Source organism: Euleptes europaea, chromosome 5 (genome assembly GCF_029931775.1).
Source record: "Euleptes europaea isolate rEulEur1 chromosome 5, rEulEur1.hap1, whole genome shotgun sequence".
Taxonomy (NCBI): domain Eukaryota; kingdom Metazoa; phylum Chordata; class Lepidosauria; order Squamata; family Sphaerodactylidae; genus Euleptes; species Euleptes europaea.
The window spans coordinates 107,998,182-108,018,457 of record NC_079316.1 but is presented as its reverse complement, the minus strand read 5'-3'; the positions used below and the strand labels follow the sequence as shown (position 1 = coordinate 108,018,457).

General features: G+C 42.3%; 1 protein-coding gene across 1 annotated transcript; it reads left to right on the top strand.

The window, feature by feature from the left end:
• The first annotated feature begins 4,361 nt into the window (after nt 1-4,361).
• On the top strand, nt 4,362-19,237 carry LOC130478390 (pulmonary surfactant-associated protein D-like). Its single transcript, XM_056850530.1, has 4 exons — nt 4,362-4,428; nt 6,320-6,427; nt 8,722-8,805; nt 18,861-19,237. Exons 1-4 carry the CDS (start codon nt 4,362-4,364, stop codon nt 19,235-19,237), a joined length of 636 nt encoding a protein of 211 aa, XP_056706508.1.
• Nucleotides 19,238-20,276: the final 1,039 nt, after the last annotated feature.

Sequence of the window (20,276 nt, the reverse complement as noted above, 5' to 3'; positions counted from 1 at the left end):
GAATAATTCAATTTTGCTTAGTTTGAGGAAAGCCAGGAAAGTGGGAGCCTCTCTAACCTTATCAAAGAGGCCACTCCATAAGATGTAGATACTGTGTTGCCACAGAGAATGCTTCTGCATTTGTATGTGCAACAAAGGCTTCATGGAGAATTGTCACTTTTTGCAAGCATTCGCAGACCCATAGCAAGCATTAATATATGTGATTTACCCCCTCCTCTTTTCATAAGAACATAACAACATGTTAGAATAGTACAGCCCAACAAAACCCATATTGTATGATTAGCTGCACCGTATGTTTCAGCTCTTAAGCCTGCGTTATGGTTGTAGCGTGACTGCCCTCAAAAAAACTTGAATTGTCTGGATTCCTCTACTGTATACGATACCTCTGTGACAGCGGTGCGCATCAAATAATTTCCACCATGCCATGGCATTCCCCAGAAGAATTAAAGGTGTGCAGAAGAACTGTGTGAAAGAATACTTAAAGAACTGCAGATCCTATGAGCAACCTAGACGACTGAGACGTCAGTTTTTATGGAGCGACTCTTGGTCAGCATGCTTATAAACGCTGCCATTGGTTGTGGCCATCTCTGTATTGTAAAAAATGTTATTGGTTTATGGAGTTATATACTGTTTTGGATGGCCCAGGCTAGCCTAATCTTGTCTGATTTCAGAAGCTAAGCAGGGTCGGCTCTGGTTAGTACTTGGATGGGAGACCACCAAGGAAGTCCAGGGTGGCTACGCAGAGGCAGGCAATGGCAGACCCACCTCAGTCCGTCTATTGTCTTGAAAGCCCCACAAGGGGTTGCCATGAGTCCATTGCAACTTGAAGGCATACAGTTATAATGCCCTGACCTGGATGGCCCAGGCTAGCCCAACCTCGTCAGATCTCGGAAGCTAAACTGGGTCAGCCCTGGTTAGAACTTGGATGGGAGACCACCATGGAGGTCCAGGGTCGCTGAGCAGAAGCAGGCAATGGCAAAACACCTCTGAACATCTCTTGCCTCTAAAACCCCTTGAAGGGGTCACCATAAATTGGCTGTGACTTGATAGCATTTACACATACACACGCACACACACACACAAGGTTTTGGTGGGGAAAGGAAACATGTCATTTAGTGCATTCTTAGTTGTATTCTGAGCTTTTTAAACAAGTATTTGGGCACTTATCAACCGCTCTTTGTTAATTGGGACAGTATGCCCACATCGGTCGCTTTCCTATGGACCATTCATAGGTTGGAATTACCAAGAGATTTGGGGGACAGAGCCTGAGGAGGGCAGGGTTTGGAGAGGGGAGGGACTTCAATGCCATAGAGTCCAATGGCCAAAGCGGCCATTTTCTTTAGCAGAACTGATTTCTAGTGCCTGGTGATCAGTTGTAATAACGTGAGATCTCCAGCCACCACCTGGAGGTTGGCAACCCTAACTATTCACCATACAGTGTCTTCCACCGCACACCTGTGGTCTGTGTAGACTGTTTATGCTCTGGGGGAAAGAGAGGTGGAGTAGGCTGAGGGTTGAGCTTTGTCCCATAAAATTCCTACTGGAAGGTAAACAATGGGTGGACCAAAAAGAGAGAGACAGAGAAAGGAGGGAGCAAGTTGAGTTTGGCCGGTCCCAGCATCGAAACCAAATTTGGAGCGGAATAAGGTAAACAAGATTTTTAAAAAGTTATTTTTCCTATGTTTGAAACAAGTTAGGATTTTGAGGGACAGATGGAGTCACACACACACTCACACACACACAGTGAGAGAGAGAGAGAGAGAGAGAGAGAGAGAGAGAGAGAGAGAGAGAGAGAGAGAGAGAGAGAGAGAGAGATGGTGTTTTAAAAAGTTAGTATAGTAATTTGCTAGATTCCACCCCAACAGTGATTGTATCTCACTTGCAGTTGAAGCTAATCTTGTCTGAAGAGAAATAGAAGGTGCATGAGCATTATGTATATTGGGGATCCAGTATTTCCAGTGCTAACCTCAACAGAGTTTCCGACAGTAGCCGTTTTGGTTTGCAGTAGAAGATCTAGATTCGAATCCAGTAGCACCTTAGAAACCAGCAAGATTGTGGGGGATATGAGTTTTTTTTTTTTACCTTTCTTTAAAAAAATTATTAAAAATTACAAAAATTACAATATCCATCAGATATCTGACAAAGGGAACTTTGTCTCTCAAAACTTTTACCCTTCCACCTCAAATCTTGTTGGTCTCTAAGATGCTACTGGAGTCGAATCTAGATATTATCAACGGAGTTATACCCTTCTAAATCCATTGAGGTTTATGGGCTTAAGAGACTCTAACTCCGCTTAGGATGCTGCTGCAAGTCAATTGGTTAGATGCATCAGTTAGAAACTTTTTCTCCCCTAATTGCCTTATGTTTAATGCAAGCACTTAAACAATGTCAATAGCGGGTGCCATTTCAAAAGAAGCATGCCTTCTCCTTTCTCATGCAAGAAACATTTGTTTGAGACAGCTCAGAGAGAACTGTGGCTAGCCCAAGGTCACCCAGCTGGCTTCATGTGTAGGAGTGGAGAAACAAATCCAGTTCTCCAGATTAGAGTCCGCTGCTCTTAACCACTTCACCACGCTGGCTCTCTAGACCTTGATAAAGCTGGCAAAGTATAAGGCAGCTTCATGTGGTCGAATTCTGTGTTGTATTGTACATCCAGCATCACATAATTAATCTGAACGCATGAACACATGAACCTTACACTGAATCAGACCATTGGTCCATGTAGGTCAGTATTGTCCGCCCCAGACTGGCAGTGGCTCTCTAGGGTCTCGGGTAGAGGGATTTCACATCACCTGCTAACTGGAGATGCACCAGGGATTGAACTGTTATGCCAAACAGAGGGGTCTCCTTTTATTGGTGAAGGTCTGTGGCTCAGTGTTAGACCTTGGCAGAAGGTCCCAGGTTCAATCCCCGGCATCTCCAGTTAAAAGGACCAGGTGATGTGAAAGACCTCTGCCTGAGACCCTGGAGAACCGCTGCCGGTCTGAGTAGACAATACTGACTTTGATGGACCAAGGGTCTGATTCAATATAAGGCAGCTTCGTTGGGGGAAATTAGCTGGAGACTGGTAAAGCTTTGCAATAGGTTGCCATGGGGTATATTGGCACCATTTTTTACCCCAGATGAGCACACGAGTGGAAAAGGTTCCTGATAAAGGGTTTTTTACATTAATTTTAAGGGTTTTATTAAAATAGTCCAATTTGTCTGCACATACACACAAAATTCCCAATACACACAGAACTCAGAAAGTAAAGGTATGAGGGGGTTGAGAGATTGAAGGTTCCCAAGGGAAATTATAGTGACCTTCCAAGGAGCAAGGTTCCAGATAGAGGCAGCTGCTTGGAAACGACCAGTGCTACTTCGAGGAAGGGAAAATGATACATGCAAGTACCGTGGCTCATGCTTTGGATCCAGGCAAAACGCCAGCAATTTGCTATGGCAAATGGGGATGTATTTATACCCAGAGAAGGAGATGGAGGCTAGGTCTCGCTGCACCTAGCAATGACTGGGAACGGCTTGTCATTGCCTGTGGACAAAGGCTTAGAATAATAAAACTGTAGAATTCTACAGTTGGGAGGGACCACCAGGGTCATCTAGTCCAACCCCCTGCACAATGCAGGAGATTCACAACTACGTCCCCCCACACACACCTCCAGTGACCCCTACTCGATGCCCAGAAGATGGCCAAGATGCCCTCCCTCTCATGATCTGCCTAAGGTCATAAAATCAGCATTGCTGACAGATGGCCATTTAAAAACCTCCAGGGAAGGAGAGCTTACCACCTCCTGAGGAAGCCTGTTCCACTGAGGAACTGCTCTAACTGTTAGAAAGTTCTTTCTAATGTTTAGATGGACACTCTGCAGCAGATACAGAGTTGTACCAGATCTAATTTCAACCCATTGGTTCTGGTCCGACCTTCTGGGGCAACAGAAAACAACCTGGCACCATCCTCTATATGACAGCCCTTCAAGTACTTGAAGATGGTGATCATATCACCTCTCAGTCTTCTCCTCTCCAGGATAAACATATCCAGCTCCTTCAACTTTCCTCATAGGACTTGGTCTCCAGACCACTCTAGATTCCTCTAGATTGGATTAGGACTAGATTGGATTAGGACTAGATTGGATTAGGTGAGGCAGATCAGAAACAATGTCTAGGTATTGTGGCCAAGTACCTGAGCATTGGGCTATAGAACTGGAAATGAAGACAAGGCTTGAGAAACTGCCTGGCAGGGTGAGTCAGAGGGCTTGGCTTGCTACTTGATGAGATGATGTGTGTCCATCCTGATTCTCTGAATGGAGTTCTGCAGTTGAGGAGATTTTGGCAAGGTGTGCTGTATCTGCTGCAGGAGAACTAAAGAAATGCTAAAGAGTTGGTCCTTGTGTTGCTTTGTCTGCAAGGAACAGGTGTTCTCCCAAGGGAAAGCGGGTAAACAGCTGGAACTTTGCCGAGTTGACTTCTGGAGCATGGCACAACCAAGATGGATGCCAGAAGTCCCATTTGTCTCTGGCTAGACAGCAGTGTTCCATCCTTGCACGCTAACTCCAGTCCTAAACACTTTGCTGGGTGTACCAGGGTAGCCTAGGGCTATTAGCATACCACAACAGAACCTGGGACATTCTGCAGACCAAGCAAGATACTCTATAACTGTCACAGCCTCACCTTACATTTTATATCTCACCTTTCCATTGCAGTGCTGGAGGTGACTCTAACAATGTGTTACTTGGGTAACATTTGGAATTGTTCTCGGTATGACTGTGCATCTATCCCACTTTTAAGGTTCTATACAACTCAACTTACGTGAATGGCTTTTCTTCGTGCTTTCGGCCTCCTGTTCTTGGCAGTATCATCATGGGGTTCAGCACCCAATGAATGCAGATGTGACGAAAGACCCAATAGCTGCCCTCTCATGCCGGGATTTTCAGGATCTCCAGGAGAAAAGGGTGATCGAGGTACAATAACTGTGGTTTATCAGGAATGTATTTCATGGGTGGACACTAGGGTTGCCAACCTCCAGGCTGGGGATTTCCCACTATTACAACTGATCTCCAGCCGATAGAGATCAGTTCACCTGGAGAAAATGGCCACTTTGGCAATTGGACTCGATGGCATTGAAGTCCCTCCCCTCCCCAAGCTCCACCCGCCTCAGGCTCCACCCCCAGAATCTCCAGGTATTTCCCAACCAGGAGCTGGCAACCCTAGTCAGCACAGTAACAGTCTTCCCTTTGTTAATTGTTGCTCAAATATGGACAGATTACCTTTATCAGGAGGGTCTTTTAGATTTGTACTCGATTCATCAGAAGGTCATTCTGGGGAGGAAGGGAGGAGGCACCTTCATGATGGTTTAAACTCTTGTTTTAATTATCGTATGCTGTGATTGCATTAACTGCTTAATGCGTGTCAATGTTTTGTTGTCTGCCTTTTTAAATTTTCACTTCATTTGTTGCATTTATTTTGCATGCCACCTCCCAAGTCAATTTGACCGAGAGTAACATCATCATAGAAACAGAATGAAATCTGGGCCAGGACATCGATTTCTCTGCTCCTTCTGTCCAAACTGGACTTCGGCATCCTTGTCCTGGCAACATCCTAACTGTAACATCTGCCAAATACCCTTCTTGCTTCTCAGTTGGTAATTTGGAGGCCAGATGGTATCCCACAGAGGTCTAGATTTTCCCTTGGGGGCCACCCATTCTTTAAAAAAGCACAGTCAAGTGTTCTAGCAGATTCATGGCACAGCATGAAATAAGCTGTTGTCCCTTATGAAGAGCTTGGGAAAAAATGCTAATCATTAGTAAGAAGTAAGCTGAAGTGAAAAATGTTGCATTCAAGATACCATTGCTGCATCCATTTATAGTCCCTAGATACAGACAACCTTCTTTGAGCTCTTATGCAAGCTAATCCTGTTATGCCTATCCCTGGTTGAAAGATAGATAGATAGATAGATAGATAGATAGATAGATAGATAGATAGATAGATAGATAGATAGATAGATAGATAGATAGATGTCGCCTAGCTCTCCACACATGTTTCCATATGTTTTTCCTGTGTTTTCCGGATGCTGTTTTATCCAGAATCCGGAAAATGCGGGCAAAACCTGTGGAAACACATGGGGAGTGTGAGGTGACCTCTGACAGTCGGGAAAGGCATGCATAATCAAAAGGAAGCCCCAAAGCAGTCGGCGGGGAAACAGCCCTGCATAAATGGCCATAGTATCTGGGCTAAGATACTTGGGTTTTGATTGGTATCGAATCAAATTTGTAGTCCTTCAGTATTCATATCTTCTCCTTGTTATTTTATTGCTCACCTGTTTTGACAGGAATACAAGGAGCACAGGGACCCCCAGGAAAAGCGGGACCCCCTGGCCCTGTGGGGGACCCGGGACCAGCAGGTGAACAAGGACCAAAGGGAGACCATGGAGGAAGAGGTGAGAACCGATACATACATTTTCCTGACCAATAAGCTTTACTTGCAGCCAAGATGGCAAATTACATTGAAAATTGAGGAGACAAATAATGGATTGTAATACAATTTCAGAAAAAAATACGCTCAGAGTTCAAGCTAACATTTTCATGTAGTGGCCCAAATTACATCCATCTGAATTTCACTTATCCTCAGCTAACAGAGCCAGTGTGGTGTAGTGTTTAAGAGCGGTGGTTTGGAGCAATGGACTCTGATCTGGAGAACCGGTTTGGTTTCCCCACTCTTCCACATGAAGCCAGCTGGGTGACCTTGGGCTAGTCACAGCTCTCTTAGAGCTCTCTCAGCCCCACCTACCTCCCAGGGTGTCTGTTGTGGGGAGGGGAAGGGAAGGAGATTGTAAGCCAGTTTGATTCTGCCTTCAGTGGTAGAGAAAGTCATATAAAAAGCAACTCTTCTTCTTCTTCTTCTATTGTATTTCCTGTGGTTGTAACTGTATTTTCTCCCAAGAGGGTATATTTATATTAAGTATGATTTGTGGGAAATGCCACCATGTAAAATACCATGAGCTCTTTGGAGGAATGGTGGAATAGTCAAAAGGATGGTTGCCTTCTACCACCTGATATATGTGTGAAGACTTCTGCTGACTTTGTGATTCTCCAACACCTTGCCTAATTGTTGGTGTCACTTCCATGGTGAGCTAAATATGCTGTTAGAAGAGGTAGAAGGACAAAATCCTTTACATGCCCCCCAAACCAGTATGAAGCAACCATGACAATTAGGGCTGTCTATTCGGTTCATCCGAACCGAACAAACAGCCGAATTTCCCCCAATTCGGGGGTTATTCGTTCAGATGGAACGACTGTTTAAGGGTATCATGTCATTTTAGTTTGGATGGAACCGAACTAAAAAAAGGTGGGAAAACGACGAGCCCAATTCGGCGAGTTCGGGCGATCACTGGATAAATTCGGCAGGTTCGGCATTCCCTGAACCTGAATTTTCCCGCCATTAAAGACCCCCCCCCCGGTTCGGTTTCCTGGGAGTCCCTTGAAACCGGGTGGGGGGTCTTTATAGGCAGCACGGAGCAGTTTAAAGACCCCCCCCCCGGTCCGGTTTCCTGGGACTCCCGGGAAACCGGGCAGGGGGGTCTTTAAACCGAATTTGTTCGGGAATGCCGAATTTCCCACCAAATTCGGAATTTGGCCAAACAGGACCCAAGTTGGGCCGGGTTCGGCCGAATCTGAACTGGTCCGAATTTTTTTTCAACAGCCCTAATGACAATCAGAATATGGGTGAAAAGTTTCCAACAGTGCCATTCATTTGACCGACCTCGGAAGGATGGAAGGCTGAGTCAACCTTGAGCCGGCTACCTGAAACCGACTTCCATCAGGATTGAACTCAGGTCGTGAGCAGAGCTTTTGACTGCAGTACTATAGCTTAACACTCTGCGCCACGGGGCTCCTATGTGTACATATGTGTGAATCACAAAGTCAGCAGAAGTCTTCACACATGTACATCTGTTAGCCCATGTTAAATGATATGGATTATTATCTCTGTTACAACAGAACACATACACAACAGGATCATGTATGCATAACCTTTGGGGTGGGGGTGGGGCAAGATGGAATCTCACCAGTCAGTTGATAGAAAAGGACCGGACTTTGCTCCATTTCTTGAACACTTGGTTTTGGGAATTCTGTTTTTCAAAAAGGGTTATGTATACAGTGTCTTAGAAGGGAAGGTGGCAGGGTATAGCCCAATCTCATCAGATCTTAGAACCTAAGCGGGGTCTGTACCTGGAGACCACCAAGGAAGGCTCTGCAGAGGAAGGCAATAGCAAACCGACTCTGCTTCTCACTTGCCTGGGAAGCCCCTTGCTGGGGTTGCCATAAGTTGGCTGCGACTTGAAAGCACTTTACACACACATACATTTTCTCAGATGAAAGGGTAGCCCTGATCAGGGCAGAAAGGCATGGTATAAATCTGGCAAATAAATAAATAAAATAAATTAGGCTGGAGAACTGGATGGGATTATCCATCTAAATAGGGATATAGGCATGAGGAGTTGTTTCCTTGCACACATCGCCCCTTGCTAGGTCAGGGAAGTTTTTATGTAAGAGAACTTGACCTAACAACTCGTTTTAATGTTTTTATATGTTCTGTGTTAAAGCATCTTCATTTTCAAAAATGGCTTGGTGTTTGTGATTTTTGGGCAATGGTCCTGCCAGCTGTTCTGTTTCTTTTTTTGGTTTGTATTTTCAAGCAAAGTTATCGAAATGACTGTCTTGTTTTTTTGTTTAGAACTTCTGCACCTTGAAGCCGAAGTGGCCGCTTTGAGAAAACAGCTGGATGACTTAGCAGTCGCTGTCACTAAAAACCAAAAAGGTGAGACAAAGCAGTGTGGAATGGATTGGGTACAGAGTCAGCTAAAGCTATATACACTGTATATAACACCATACAGCAGGGGTGTCAAACACAATTGTTATGAGGGCCGAACACGACATAAATGTCACTTGGTCAGGCCAGGCCATGCCTCGCCAGCCCAGACTGAGAGTGGAAGGGGGTGCTGGCTCAGCTGACTTGCGGGTCGGATAAGAGCTCCCAAGGGGCCGGATCCGACCTGTGGACCTTATGTTTGACACCTCTACTACACAAAGGGTTGCCAGGTCCCTTTTCACCACCAGCAGGAGGTTTGGGGAGGGACTTCAATGCTACAGAGTCCAATGGCCAAAGCAGCCATTTTCTCCAGGGGAATTGATCTCTGTCACCAGGAGATCAGTTGTAGTAGCAGGAGATCTTCAGCAAGTACATGGAGGTTGGCAACCTTATTGTCATTAGAAGGCAACAAGGAGTCATTCACAGCTTTAACGTGCACAAATTACAAAACAGATCCTGTCCAAAATTGACTTAAAGCTAACAAGAAAAAATCTTAATACTAGATTTCAAACCAGGTACAATGTTACACTATTTGGTAACCTTTATTGTTTTCCCCCAACAACTTTTCAAGGAGAATGGGGAGGAAAATGAAGGAGATGGAATAAGCATTTACTCTTAACAAGTAGTTATTAAGGAGTAGAAGGAAATGACATGATACCCTTAAACAGAGATGCATTAAACATGCCAACCTGGTAAGCCAAACCAATACTGGCATTTGGAAAATTCCAAGTAGAGGCACGGAGTGTAGCAAAATAAACATTGTTAAGAACATAATAACATCAGAAAAGCCCTGCTGGATCAGACCAAGGCCCATCAAGTCCAGCAGTCTGTTCACACAGCTGCCAACCAGGTGCCTCTAGGAAGCCCACAAGCAAGACAAATGCAGCAGCATCCTGACTGTGTTCCACAGCACCTAATGTAATAGGCATGCTCCCCTGATCCTGGAGAGAATAAGTAAGCATCATGACTAGTATCCATTTTGACTAGTAGCCATGGATAGCCCTCTCCTCCATGAACACGTCCACTCCCCTCTTCAAGCCTTCCGAGTTGGCAGCCATCACCACATCCTGGGGCAGGGAGGTCCACCATTTATCTATGTGTTGTGTGAAGAAAATACATTCCTGAACATACTGCAGTCCCACTCATATCATGCTTTCTATGTACCAGATAAGAAATGAGGCTCCCAGGCAGAATGGAAACAGAAACGTTTCTGGGAGAGGGCCGCTACTGTGCAGAATGTGTTCTCCTTAACATGTCACTAAATACTGCACATTTACACTAATGGAGTGGAGACAAGGGTTGCCAGGTCACTCTTCGCCACCGGTGGGAGGTTTTTGGGGCAGAGCCAGAGGAGGACAGGGTTTGGGGAGGGGAGGGACTTCAACACCATAGAGTCCAATTGCCAAAGGGGCCATTTTCTCCAGGTGAACTGATCTCTATTGGATGGGGATCAGTTGTAATAGCGGGAGATCTCCAGCTACTACCTGGAGGTTGGCAACCCTGGTGGAGACACGTGTTTTTTTTTTAAGTGTTTTTTTTATTTATAAGATTAGGGGGATACAAAAGGAAAAAATAAGGAGGAGGATAAAACATTGAGTGGAAACAATATAATATATGAAAGCAATATAACAGTTTCCGTTGAAAATAAACTCATCGTGCTCAAAGTATTAAACATTTACAGAACACTATATCTAAATAGAAAAGTACATATAGAAATGTGGAAATCATTCAAATTGGCTATCTATTACACATTGGAAATCTAACGTAAAAAAACCTATAGTTTAATTAACAGTTGGTCAAGCTGATCTTCATTATTTGGTGTAACTGGAATTCATATAAGTGTAGAATGACTCCCACTTTTCATTGAATTGTTCTGTAGATTCGTTAAACTTTGGATTTAAGACGAAAGTCATTTTGGCCATACTAGCGTAGTCCAACATTTTTTCTTTCCAATCCTCTATTTCTGGTATATGCATTTGTTTCCAAGTTCTTGCTAAAACCGTTCTGGCAGCCGTTGTAGCATACTTGAAAACATCATGAAATTTCGAACAGATATTTGGTGGCACCATGCTGAGAAGATAGTATTTGGGGTCAAACGTTATCTTCGTTTTTATTATCATCTGAAGTTCCCGGTGGATCTTTTTCCAATACGTGTGTAATTTGGGAAATGTCCACCAGACATGAAAGTAAGAACCATCTGTATCTTGACATTTCCGGCGGACGCCTTTTTTCCCGGAGGAAGACATCTGAGAGATCATATTTGGAGTCAAATACCATATATAAAATGTTTTGTACCAATTTTCTTTCACTTCTTGGCACACAGTATATTTCAATTCAGAGGTACATAGTTTTTCCCAGGATTCCATGTTAATCATTTCACCGAAGTTTTGCATCCACTTTATCATGTTGGTTTTTTGTTCTTCTTCCGTGTCATATTTCAGAAGGAGTTTATAAATTTTTCCTAATAGATGAGAATCATTCTTAGATATTTTGTTCGAATTCTGTCAATTCTTGAAATGGCCAAGGATATAAACAGTCTTTTTGTAAATTAAATGTCAGTTGAAAGTAGGTCAACCAATTTAATTTTTGAAATTTTTCTTGAAGTTTAACTTGACTTTTGATTTCTCCTGTAGGCTCTATCATATCGTTGTAGGTAAAATGAACACCCAGTTTCAGTTTAACGTTGTCATGATAAGCTTCAGTCGGAGACATTATAGATGGTGGAGAAGGACATCCTTTTTTATACTTTTTCCATACTTTCAATATCGCCTGCTTAATATCGCAATCTTCTGGTATTTTGTCCTTTTGGGTTATCGTTGTAGGGTCCCACAAGACTTGTGAAATCCTTGTCCGAGTTCCGCTCGTTCTAAAATAACGTGTCTGTTTTTTGGATATTTTATCCATTCTGCAATCCAGGTTAAGCAAGCAGCATGGTAATATAATTTGAGGTTAGGTAGTGCCAACCCTCCTCTTTTCATCTTGTAGAACTTTAAATCTAATTCTCGGCTTTTTCGCATTCCACACAAACCGGTTGATTTGTTTTTGCCAATTTTCTATTATTTTATCTGGTATGTCAATCAGAAGAAATTGAAACAAGAAATTTAGTCTCGGCAGTACGTTCATCTTTATCACCGATATCCTTCCTAGCCAGGAGATGTTCATCTTGGACCATAAATTCAGATCTTTCTCTATTTCTCCCCAGGTTTTCAAATAATTCGACTTTAAAAGTGTCTTGTTCTGTGAAGATATTCTGACACCCAAGTATTTAATTGAATCCTTCGTTATTTGGCATCCGTTAATTCCTTTAATGTAATTGTCTTCATTGATTGTAGTGTTAAAAGTCAAGATTTTTGTCTTTGTTTTATTCCATTTGTAACCGGAATACTTTGCAAATTCCATAATATGATGGTGTACATATGGAAACGTTTGTTCAGGATTTTGACAAATTAGCACAACATCATCTCCATAACTTTTAATTTTATGCTCTTCATTTCCTACTGTAAAGCCTTTAATTTTCGGATCATTTCTTATATAATTCGCAAGAACCTCCATTGATAGATCAAAAAGAAGTGGAAAAAGTGGACATCCTTGCCTTGTACCTTTTGTAATGTTAAATTCTGTTGAGAGACAACCGTTTATTAAAAGGCGTGCCTTTTGAGCCGAATATATTGTGTTGAAAACCGTAAGAAGAGTGCCTCCACAGTTCATTTGTTGTAATGTTTTTGAAATAAAATACCAAGAAAGTTGTCAAAAGCTTTTTCTGCATCTAGAAAAATCATGGCGGTTTTTAATGATTTCGACTTTGTATATTTAATTGCACTGAGGATCAATCGTACATTGTTTTTCATAAGTCTCTTTGGGATGAAACCAGTTTGATCTGGATGCACCAATTTAGTAATGTGGTTTTGAAATCTTTTGGTAATTATAGAAACAAAAATTTTATAATCAGTGTTCAACAAGGAAATTGGTCTGTAAGCCTGAGGAAGATATTGATCGGAACCTTCTTTTGGTATCAGAGATATATGCCCTTCTTGCCAGGATGGTGGAATCTTTCCCTGTTCAATTACCTCATTGTACAAAGAGAGTAAAACCGGCATTAGTTGTTGTTCAAAGAGCTTATAAAATTGTGGTGTGATCCCATCTGGACCTGGTGCCTTATCTGGTTTCAAATTATGAATGGCATCAACTATTTCTTGTGATGTTATCTTCTGATTAAGGCTCTCTTGTTCCTCTGGTAGTAACTTAGGTAACTGTGCATCTGATAAGTAACTCGTTAGCCCTTGTTCTTGCAAGTCATCCTTCGCATATAATTGCTTGTAGCAATCAACAAATATTTTTTCAATTTCTCCTTGTTTATTGTAAGTTATGCCATTAACTTTTGCACCGGTTATCTTCCTTTTCTTCTCTTGTTGTCGAAGTTGATTGGCTAAAAATCGACCAGGTTTATTTGCTCTTTCAAAAAATCTTTGCTTGGCATATTTAACTTTCATTTTAATTTCTTCTGTTTCTATTACCTCGATTAGGTGTTTAATCATCTTGATGTCACAAAGGGTGGACTTATCTGGTTTAATTTGAGTTTTTTTCCAATATTCTTAGTTGATCCTGGAGATCTTTAAGTTTCTTTTGTCTTTTCTGATTTTGGAGTTTAAAGCTATCATTTCCCCTCTGATATATGCCTTACTGGCATCCCATACGACAAAATCTGACATGCCTGGAGTCTTATTTAGAGTAAAAAACTCTTTCACATCACGTTTGCATTGTTCAAGTATCTGTTTTTTTCACAGTATTTGGTCATTCATCTGCCATCTCCTGATTCCTATTCTTCCTCTTGAGACAGTCAATTCAATTGGATTATGATCTGACAATATTCTGGGTGCAATCTATCCACACTTGTTATCATAGATCTGGAAATCCAGCACATATCAATCCTAGAATATGATCCATGACGATTTGAGTAAATTGTGAAGTCTTTTGTTCTTGGGTTCTTCGTTCTCCAAACATCAATTAAATTAAATTCTTTCATGAATTTAAAGACATTCTTCAGTAATTTTCCAGATGTACTATTGTGAGATTTGTCAATCATTGGATTTATTACCGCATTAAAATCTCCTAGAAGTATAATTTCTCCTTGATGACAGTCTACAAGATTCTCGAACAATGTTTCATAAAAAATTTCCTTTGCAGCGTTCGGAGCATATATGTGAACCAGCGTAAAACATATTCCATCTAATCCATGAAGAATTAAAATCTGATAGCGTCCATCTGAGTCTGCTCTATGAGTCTTAACAGTTAAAATTTTCTCATTAATATAGGTAGCTAGACCTCTCTTCTTCACTTGGGCCGACGCTAAATAGGGGGTTCCAAGATGGTTTGTCTGTAAGATTTTTTCATGTTCTTTTTTAATATGAGTTTCTTGAAAACAGACGATATCATTCTTTTGCTTCTTTAAACTATGGAAGACTCTCTTTCTTTTATTAGGAGAATTAAGACCGTTAATATTCAATGATACAATCTGTAGATGGTCCATGGTGAATTAACATTCAAATCTATAGCGCTGCTGCTTGGTCTAATTTGTCTCCTTCAGGAGTCTTCTTTTGTATTCACAATTCCCGTTTTTCAAGTGGTTTTTCTTTGTCTTTTTGAGTTTGTTGAGAGGTACTGGAACTTGTTTCCGGGGTGTCCTCCGATTCTTTCAAGGTAGGGTCTTCTGGTGTTTTTAGTTCCTCAAGTAATTCTTCTGCTTGAAGTTGATTGTGAACTATTCTTTTCCCTTGTGGCAATGAGATTTCTAAAGAGTATGGAATAAGCCAGCGGAACCTGATTTGCTTCTTTATCAATTCTTGTTCTAACTCGGTGTATTCTTTCCTTTTAGTTTTATCTGACCGGAAGGTCAGATAAAATCTGTATCGAATTCCCTTCCCAGACTAAGGGATCGTTTCTTTGTGTCCTAAGCAGCAGATCTCTGGTTCTTTTGTGAACAAATCTCACCAAAATGTCCCTGGGTTTGTTATATTTGGTAGCATAAGATGAATTTATTCTATAACAATATTCCAGCAGGGTGTCATCGTCGTCAAATTCGTAATTTTCATGAAGCAGTGTTCTAATATCTGACTCCAAGCTGGTTTTTCCAAATCGTTCAGGAATCCCACGAAATTTAATATTTTTGTCTCTGAACTTTACTTTATGTGCATCAGCTTTAATTGACAGGTCTTGGATTAATTTGGATTGTTCTGAAAGCTCTGTAGTATGTTGCGTTACTGAGGTCTCTATATCTTCTTGCTTTTGTTTGATTTTAACCATTTCTTGGGAGTTAAGTTCAAGCTTTTCGTCAACCTTTGTGATACTTTGGAGCACCTTCTGCTCAGAGTCTTGAATTGATTTCTGTAAGGAAGTTTTCATATCCAGTATCATCTCTTGAGTATGCAAAAAAAATCCTGGTTTTCTTTGGCCATAACTGAACTTTTTTTATGAGGATTCTCTGATGCAGGCTTGAATTTTGCAACGTCAACCTTCTTCAGAGGTCTTCTTCAGAGATCTCAAAGTCTTCTAAAAACTTCTTTTGTTGTTTGCCTTTCAATTTTTGAGATTGCCGATGTGCAAAGCTTGTGAATCTTTTCCTCATAGTAATTAGAAACCTGAAAGAGTATCAGTTCAAATTTCACACCCTCAAAATTGTTGTCCCCTTCACCCTCCAAACCACACAGTACAAAATAGTAGATAAGTAAGTAAAATCAATAAACTAATTGAATTCAATTATTAGTTCAATCTATACAGTCAGTTAATGTAACTTAAAATATAGAATTAATTGTTTGCCAGAAAATCAGTAAAAAAGAAAAAAATGAAATATTCAAAAAAAATTCAAAAGTATGTTTAGTTCAATTAATAATTTGTTCCAAAGTTCATTAATTACCGTTGTTGTGGAGATTATATTCCATAATGTTGAAAAATTGTGTTAAAAACAGTGTTCAGTAAATTTCTCATTGTAAAGTAGCAAACAAAGGCATCAGGTTTTAATATAAGGATGGGAGGACAGTAAAAGTTAAAAAAAGAGCAAAGCGCCTGTAATTAATCCGAGGACAGCAAAGCGTTTGTATTGTATAACTCTCTCAGCATGAAGAAACGAAAGTAACTCTCAAGGAAGTCAGCACCATTTTGTAGGCTCCACTTGTAATTTATGTTGTTTGTTGGTGAAATAAAAAAAATGTTAACAGTAGCAAAAGAAAAATAGCAGATGGGGGCTTGGAGCTAAATCTAATACGGAACGAGGAACTTCGGGGGGGAGGTAAAGGTGAGAAAAACGGAAAGCCGAGGTCTTTGATGGCCGGTACCACTGCCGTCACCGCGCTGCCGCCGCCGCTGTCCTGTCTCCTTTGGCCCACTCTGCACCTGTCCACCCGCCCGCTCCCAGGTGGGCCAACAGCTCAGAGCAGCGGCACAGAGACCGATGGTGGGTCTTGCTGCATGGATAATTTATGATGAAGTCTCAGCCGCACCCAGCCTGAGGAACTCAGCCACGCGAACGAAGTTCCCCCACACTCCTCTCCCTCCGGTCGCTCTGCCGTCTTCGCTCACACGCAGCCCCTTCCAGACGTTTTAGAGACTTAAATTGTTGGAATGGTAAGTTCTGAGTTTATTATGGCCTACAGTTTGTTTTTGGATGAGTTTTGGATAAACTAGAAGTAAGTTCTTAAAAGACGGAAGTGGGGGGGAGGGAAAGTTTAGACGGAGGACCGCCACGGTCTCAGTAGACTCACCCCCAGCTGCTTCCTTCATCACCAGACGCTTAAAACGGCGTTTTGCTGGCAGTTGGACCCCCGTAAAAAATGTGGGGGGGGGCTTTATGAAGAGATTCTTTTATTTGGCCCACTCCCCCCAGGCCTGGGGTGGTCTCCACGGAAGCGGTTGGGAACCCGCAAAAAAATCGCGTCTGGCAAGGCTCAGTCTCCGCCGGAAGGTTTTCGAGACCCTTTTGTTTTTAAGCTTATAGGGAACCCTTTGTGCTTCATGACCTGTGTATTTGCTGGCTAGAGGTTCACTTTCAGGTTCAAAACTGCTTCTGCGGTTTAAATGAATGATCAGTTGGGGAGGGGGAACAATGCAACACTTTCATATACAAAACCTGGGGAACCAAGGATAAAAGACCATCATTCATAAGTGTTATCATCTTTAGGGCCGACCTTTAACGAAAAGTTTCAATGTTTTAATGGAAGATTCTATTTATTAATTAAATTTTTATTTTCAAAATATCATACAAGACATCACTTCACAATACAATCAGTACATACTACTCAGCACAAACATTACAAACGAAAGCACAAGACTAAACAATAAACTCCTGCTCTAACATGCAACTAACAATTGTCCGGGTATATCCGTATCATTTTTTTATGCCTTCTATCTTTCTCAAGGTTGTAGTCTATACCCGCAAAAAAAGGCACTTAAGGAAAAAGGAACTCAACCGTTATTCTACCTGTGCAAACTGTTTTTCTATCTATGTCTGTTACTATGAAAATTATGTAATTAATATATAGTATATAATGCAAAAGATGTATTTTTTAATCAAACATATCTATAATACTCTCTATATCTTCTGTCATGGCTCTCAGAATAAGAGCTATACGATGTATTTAAAGTATACCTTTTAAGCAATCTTATTCAATTTGCTCGCGAAACTGACTTTTAATATTATTACAACTTGACTATTCTATACTTACTTTTAATATTATTACTTTTAATATTATTACAACTTGACTGTTCTATATCATTCAATACCGCTCTTGATCTGTTTAACATCAGTAACTACTCAGAAACTCTCAAAGGTTTTAATGGAGGATTCTTGTGCTGTGGTGGCAACTGCTGATGAAGCAACTTTTGAAAATATGCACTGCCTATCAGATCTCCAATAGCCAGTCAGAAGCCCTGCTGGGCAAAAGCTCCACCTGGTCATGCTTTAGCCTCCTTTATTCCCTGTTTCGAGGAGCCCCGTGGCGCAGAGTGGTAAGCTGCAGGACTGCAGTCAAAAGCTCTGCTCACGGCCTGGGTTCGATCCCGACGGAAGTCGGTTTCAGGTAGCCGGCTCAAGGTTGACTCAGCCTTCCATCCTTCCTTGGTCGATGAAATGAGTACCCGGCTTGCTGGGGGTAAAGGGAAGATGACTGGGGAAAGCACTGGCAAACCACCCCGCAAACAAAGTCTGCCTTGGAAACGTCGGGATGTGACATCACCCCATGGGTCAGGAATGACCCGGTGCTTGAACAGGGGACCTTAACCTTTACTCCCTGTTTCAGCCAGGATTTAGCCAGGATCAAACGAACGTTTGGCGAAACACATGTGTTCGATCCTGGCTGAATCCTGGCTGAAACAGGAAATAAAGGAGGCTAAAGCAACCATGCGTTTTCGCCCAAAGTATAACTAAACAACAGACTGTATTATACAACAACATTGACAAACGCATACAAAAAGTCCTATTTCTTGAGCATGACACAAAGTCACAATATTCCAAGGTTTCCAAAATTCACTATCCTAAAGACAGACAAAAAGACCAACAGATACCAATTCTAGGTGTGTGTTTTTTCTTTCAGGTGTGGATTCCAGGTAAGTGTTACTCAGTCTCAAAGCAGGGGATCAAAAGTGAAGAGGAAGACGGCCGTTTCAGTTCTTCATCAGTTCCACTTCATCAACCTTATATCCCGTTTCTTATTTCATATTAAAGAATCCATATCCAAGAATCCTTCATAAGGTTCCTTCCCCAGATTCCAACAATTTTATTTCTTAACAGTCTTCCAACAGGTTCCTTCTCAGTATACCATATCTGTTGTTTAGCTATACTTTCTATGGTTGATCTGTGTTAGATTTGGAGTAAGTTCTGGAGGTTGGCAACCAGGAAAGGTGTCAGTGGGAACCATGGTGCCCGTGGGAAACATGTTGGGGAGGCTTTGCTGCATAGGATGCCACTTAACAGGATTGAAACCTAAAGGAACTGTTCCGTGTCTTTGTCTCCCTAGCTCACCTGTTCCCGAATGGCAGAAGTGTCGGTGGGAAGTTATTCAAAACGGACGGCTCCCATGGCAGCTTTGAGGCTTCCAAAGCGACCTGCTTCCAGGCAGGCGGCCAGCTTGCCTCCCCGAGGAACGCTTCCGAGAACGCCGCCCTCCAGCAGATTATCGCCCGCCACAACAAGGCGGCATACCTGGGAATCAACGACATGCAGGCTGAAGGCACCTTTGCCTATCTGTGCGGCGATGAGATCGGGTATATGAACTGGGCCGACGAAGAACCCAATAACGCCGGGGGGAAAGAGGACTGTGTCGAAATATACCTGGACGGAAAGTGGAATGACCGGTCATGCACCGAAAAGAGGTTGATTGTCTGCGAATTTTAACCTCTCTCCTGGAGGCCGTATTTAGGAATGCGTAATGAATATACTTCAAGGTAACCAATACCCAATTTGGCCAGGCATAGCAACAGATCCTGGCCATCTCCCTTGGCATCTCAGCTGCTTGATCGCATGCAATATGGGACGGAGGTGAAGGCTGTTTCCGTGAACTTCCCCGCTGTTGAGAACCACACCCGCTTTAGCAGAGCTTTCTTCTCACTGGCCACCTCAGCCATTCATAGGGTTGCCAACCTCCAGGAAGTTGCATGAAACAACAGCACTAGTTCAAACTTCTTATTAACATTGATATACAGTCAAAGAATCAATATATTATAGTCACTGTATTGTGCCTGGTAATTTATATTCAAACAAATCAGGTTAATTCACCCAAAACCAAATTAATGCATTCACCAAAAGTATTATAAGTTCTGATAAGTCAAGGTTACTTCACCAAGAATCATGTCCATAAAGCAAGTTGGCAATTGGACTCTATGGCACTGAAGTCCCTCCCCTCCCCAAACCCCGCCCTCCTCAGGCTCGGCCCCAAAACCTCCCACTGGTGGAGAGGCAACCCTCTCTGGCAACCCTACTCCATGCCCAGAAAATGGGTGAAAAACCCTTCTAGGAATCCTCATGGCGGGGAATACAGGCCCAATATGGTTGCATGTCTTTCCACCCCTTGCCAGGATTTAATGCAGCGGCAGCAGGGGGTCATTTCTGATCAGGGAATGGGTATCAGGGGAAAAGTAATCCCCCCCCATCCCCACCACCACAGCCTCAATCTTTAGTCCACCCATGGCTGCATATTGTAGCAAAGTTACATTGCAAGGTCGCATAGCTGCAGGATCATGCGTTCTCTACACGTGCGACAGCACAGATCGTACCACTTCAGAATGCAGGCAAGCAGGATGATTTCCGCAGACTTCTCCAAGTTTTTTAAAAACCTCTCTGCAAATAAGAACAATGAGCATATCCAACACACACAAAAATCTTCTAGGGCCAGTTATTTTTCCCTGCTGATTAAGTCTTCCACTTGTAGGGAGGA